This window comes from Pinus tabuliformis, chromosome 6 (assembly GCF_031772625.1).
Source record: "Pinus tabuliformis cultivar Carrire ecotype Pingquan chromosome 6, CPIR1, whole genome shotgun sequence".
Classification (NCBI taxonomy): domain Eukaryota; kingdom Viridiplantae; phylum Streptophyta; class Pinopsida; order Pinales; family Pinaceae; genus Pinus; species Pinus tabuliformis.
The window spans coordinates 1597956413-1597961363 of record NC_142292.1 but is presented as its reverse complement, the minus strand read 5'-3'; the positions used below and the strand labels follow the sequence as shown (position 1 = coordinate 1597961363).

Genomic DNA, 4951 nt, shown 5'->3' with positions numbered 1-4951 from the left:
AATACATTACCACCAATAACAAATATGAATATACTTCTCTTCCCCGGAGGCCCCCCTCACAAATTCCGAACCCTTCCATATAAATTTCTTTTCCAAGGTGACACACAGGTACGCAACCATCGTCATAATTCAAATTATTTAATCACTCTTACATCACCTTAACGGTACATTCGTAGATTTCAGGCCCGGGTTTAATGGTATCCTGATCCTTATTGAGTAAAAATACATGACAACGGACTTGGTGTGCACGAAATATACGTTTGAACTCTTTCGATTCTTACATTTTTATTGGAAAACACTGGCTTATAATTTCATGCGTGCACAGTGCATGTTGAATCTTGATATACACATAAAATATATAAGAACAAACAAATTTCAGACCTACACAAGAAATGACAGAAGGAGGGGAACGATTATGAAAATTTCACACACAAAAATAAATTGAGATGAGAACAAAGACACTGAAGGATTGTGAGGAATTCGAAACCAGCAAGAAGTTGTTTTTATTGCTTAGAAATTTCTCAATAGTTTATATATTCAAACGGATTATTCGCAGCGCCACCCACGGGCCGCCCCGCCCCGCCCGATCGGCGGCGGGTCGATTCCCGGAATCGACCCGCCACCGATCGGGCGGGGCGGGGCGGCCCGGGGTGGCGCTGGCGGGGCGGCGGGGTGGCCCGAGGGTGACTTATCATTTTCATTCCACTTGGAATAATTCGTTCCAGCACTCGGATGCTTTTTGTATGTTTCGTGTATAAAGCGAAGAGTGCTTGCATTCGTGGCAATTTTGAGGCCATCAAGTGGAAACATAAGTAAAATACATGCAATCAGATAAATCATGTGTTCATTTCTCAGCCTTTTGTGCATTACAAGCTTTCAAGAGTATGCTATGCGTTGTAAAGATAATGGACCCTTAGTATGAAGCGGAAAACGCTTAGCATCTAGGTGAACGCCAATATTGCATAAAACTTTAAACCCAATGAAATCTGGAAGCAAATGCCAGACGCAACTGAAGCATTCGTTTCACGCTCCCATTCATGCTCGTAGGAGGTTTAGCTTGGGCGTACCTATATCTTTTTAAAGCTTGAAGTTGTAAGTCAATGTCAAAAGTATTGGCTACGTCGGGATTGGCATCATGGACGGCCTGGGCTCTCTGCTGCATGTATTTGTACCAGTCCGCCGGATTCGATCTCTTGCCTCTCAGTTCGTTGCGCAGACTCATTCCCACGACCGCTGATGTGCCCTTGAAAGCGGTGGCCATGGTGGAGAGCCCCTGGATCCACACCCCTGGATCAAAATCAGCGTCTCCGAAGAACCCATTCCCATCGTCGTAGCCGCAGCACCAGCGGGGTCTACTGACGTGATTATCGAGTATGACCATCAGCCCCGCCTCTCCCAGCCCCGCGACCACTCCCTTATAGGCGTCCATGAGCGTCAGGTCGAGAAACTCCGGGTTCTTGACAGACATTGTGGCCACTGCGTCGCTCAGATTCAACGAATTCAGGGAAGCTCGAACCGTCAGGTTTCGATTCGCCGGGTCCGTGACCATGAAGGTGGCCCATGTGAGGCGTACGCAGTTGAATCCCTGGGCAGTAATGGTGCTCGTTATGTATTTCAATGGCTGCCTGTTCAGCCCCTCCGTGACCATGGGCTCCAAATGCACTCGATTCCGGGAGCTGCGCAGTGCCACCCCCGGGCCGCCCCGCCCCGCCCGACCCGGCGGCGGGTCGATTCCGGGAATCGACCCGCCGCGGGTCGGGTGGGGCAGGGCAGCCTGGGGGTGGCGCTGCGTGGAGGCGCCGCCCCGCCCCGCCCGACCCGGCGGCGAGTCGATTCCCGGAATCGACCCGCCGCTGGGTTGGGCGGGGCAGGGCGGCCCGGAGGTGGCGCTGCGCAGCTCCCGAATTCGAGTGTATGAAACACCACATTTTTTATTCCTTCTTCCATGAGAGCACGAGATTGTGGAGACAAGTCTTGCGGCTGCCTGCAACGAGCAGTGAGAACAACAGTGATACCTTTGTCTACAAGTAAACGAGCGATCTCCAACCCTATTCCTCTGTTGGCCCCTGTTACCACACCCACTCTCTTTCGTCCAGCATTCATCTGTTGCGTCACACGAGGATTTATCCTATCATCACAAATTAACAGTTTGTTATATATCTAATCGACATGATAAGCTACCAACTAACTCTCTGTCGAAAGCATGAACTCACCATTTTTGGTTCCGCGAAGATCTTCTAAATGCTTAGAGGTAGAAAGAAATTAGGAGACTGGAGCAGTATAAAATGAAAGATAGCTGCTATGCCATTTGAAAAAATGATTGTTGGCATTGGAATTAATAGTGCGTATAGCTCTCATAACTTTTGATTGAAGGAGTTCCAAAATATCATTGGATGGTACATGAGCTCTCAATCATATAATCCTCCCAGAATTGGAGGACAGTATCTATGGGGAGGTGTGTCATTGAGTTATTCCGTTAAAAGTCAATCTCATTGAACCATTCTCTTAAAAGCTAGGAAAAGACGAATCCATTCCACCAATGTACTTGAATTACATCACTCACTTATTAATCTAACGGTAAACATATACAAGTCCACTCATTAAATTTATCCCCTCTGGTACAAGAACCTCACATCCATGTAAAATATGATTGATTCAGGAGGCGAGTTAACATGTGGACGCTATTCGTGATCGCGGCCTTTCATGGATGGTTCGATTTGAGGAGGAGATGGGGCCGTTTGCTTTGTGGCGGACTTATAAATGACCTTTGGTGTGAGTAGATTTATAAATATTGTTGATGTGATCAATGAACTATTGGTGCTTTATAAATATTGAAGACGATGGGTTGCGGAATAGATACGAACGAGAAATCGGAGTGTATTTTTTGCGTGTTCACTTGTTTTCCCTTTTTGACCATTAAAACTGTGCAAGGAGCATTCTCATGTACTTTTGCATGGCTACACAAGTTTTTATATGAAAGTTAGAAGATGAGGATGGCATCTCTGAAAACACATTTATGTTAATATAATTATGATAGGGTGTCAAAATTTTAATTAATGCAGGTAGAAATTTAACAAGTAATTATGTTTATATTTTATTTTTAATCAAATTAATTAATTAAAAATTGTTATATAAATATGTTGTATGAATATGAATTATTATTTTTTGGGCATGAATATGAACTATGATTTTTTAGACATGTAGTATTAGTAAGTCATTGTATTAATATATGATATTGTAATGAACTTTGTTTTTAAGAATAGATTGTTACGTGTTTTCTTTTTCTAATTTTAATGTTTAACTCATATATTAATTATTGTTACAATAATAATAATATTAATAATAAAGTTATAATATAGTTAATTTTTATAATTTTGGTGATGTGAGATGTATCACGAGATAAGTGTTTTGGTGCCTAAGGAAACAAGATACTACTTTTTGTTTTTATGATATAAATGTAATTTCATGAATGTGTTTTGCCATTTATACATAACACTTGAATAAATTGTTAATTTTATTATTTAATTTTAAAATAGGTTTGTAACAACATTAATCAATGAAATTGTATTTATTCAAATTGAAAATTTATTTGGTGCCTCTTTACTAAATCAAGAGTTCACTTCAAACCTTTGCTCTCTAATCCCTCAATCCAATGTAGAACAATGGGTAAGAATACAATATCCAACCACAATCACAAACTACCAACAATAGCCAACCACAATCACACACTACCAACATGTCATTGCTATTTTTTACTTCTTTTCACCTTTGTTTAATTATAAAAATCCAATCAACAAAGTAAAGTTCCAATTAAGTGTGTCTATCCTCCTCTTCTTCTTCTTTCTTTTTGGTCGACATTTATCAACGTAGGCTTCTCTATCATATGACCTATCCCTATCAACCTAGATTTCTCTATCAAATGACCTATTCCTCTACCCATTGTTTTGACGTTGGTTCATGTTATATGATAAATACTTTGGGCATGTCTCTTGCATCTTGCATGATACACAAACTTGCATCTTGATTCCGGGAATCGACCCGCCGCCGGGTCAGGCGAGGCGGGGCAGCCTGGGGGTGGCGAGGGAGGGCAGGGTGGGCCGGGAGGGGGAGGGGGAGGGGGAGGGAGGGGGGTGGGGCGGCCTGGGCGGGGTGGGGGGGGGGCGGGGGGGGGGGGGGGGGGGGAAGGGAGGGAGGGGGGTGGGGCGGCCCGGGCGGGGGTGGCCGGGCGGGGGAGGGAGGAGGAGGGGGGTGGGGCGGCCCGGGCAGGGGGCCGCGGGGGGGAGGGGGCGGCCCAAAATGATATTCTACCAGAAACATTAATGTGTTTTTTCCTTAAAATTTAACTTTGTTTGAGACATAAAAAATTGGTTTTATTAGCATTTTTTAAAAAGTATGCAAATTGACCCTAAAAAAAAATCATTATTCCAGTATCAACACTTTCGTTCTGAAGCTATATTTTGCAGGAAAATTTCGTAGTCACTGCCATTTTTAAAACAGCTGCAAAATTGACACCTAAAAAAATAAATCATTATTCCAGTATCAACACTTTCGTTCTGAAGCTATATTTTGCAGGAAAATTTCGTAGAAAATTTCGTAGTCACTGCCATTTTTAAAATAGCCGCAAAATTGACACCTAAAAAAAAAACATCGTTCCAGTATACACACTTTTCGTTTTGAGCACTGTTTTTGTGGTTTTTTTGGGGTTTTTGGGCCAGAGTTCCCGTTTTGAGTTTATAGTTCCCGTTTCAAAGTTTACATTGTTCCTAATGGATGTGGTGGTTGCTGACATACCACCAAAGTATGGCATGCTATTCTCAAGATCTTGGGGGGCAAAACTCCAAGGATCTCTCCAATTAGACCTCTCCTATGCCACTATTTTAGTCTTTAGGCAACCAAAGAGACTGTATAGAGAAACACTGATGAAGTATGTGGTAAGTAGTGAGGAAAAGCC

General features: G+C 43.1%; 1 protein-coding gene across 1 annotated transcript; it reads right to left on the bottom strand.

The window, feature by feature from the left end:
* Window positions 1-970: 970 nt before the first annotated feature.
* On the bottom strand, window positions 971-2103 carry LOC149264954 (glycosyl hydrolase 5 family protein-like). Its single transcript, XM_089401313.1, has 2 exons — window positions 1852-2103; window positions 971-1651 (listed from the first exon to the last, which is right to left on the bottom strand). Exons 1-2 carry the CDS (start codon window positions 2101-2103, stop codon window positions 971-973), a joined length of 933 nt encoding a protein of 310 aa, XP_089257439.1.
* Window positions 2104-4951: the final 2848 nt, after the last annotated feature.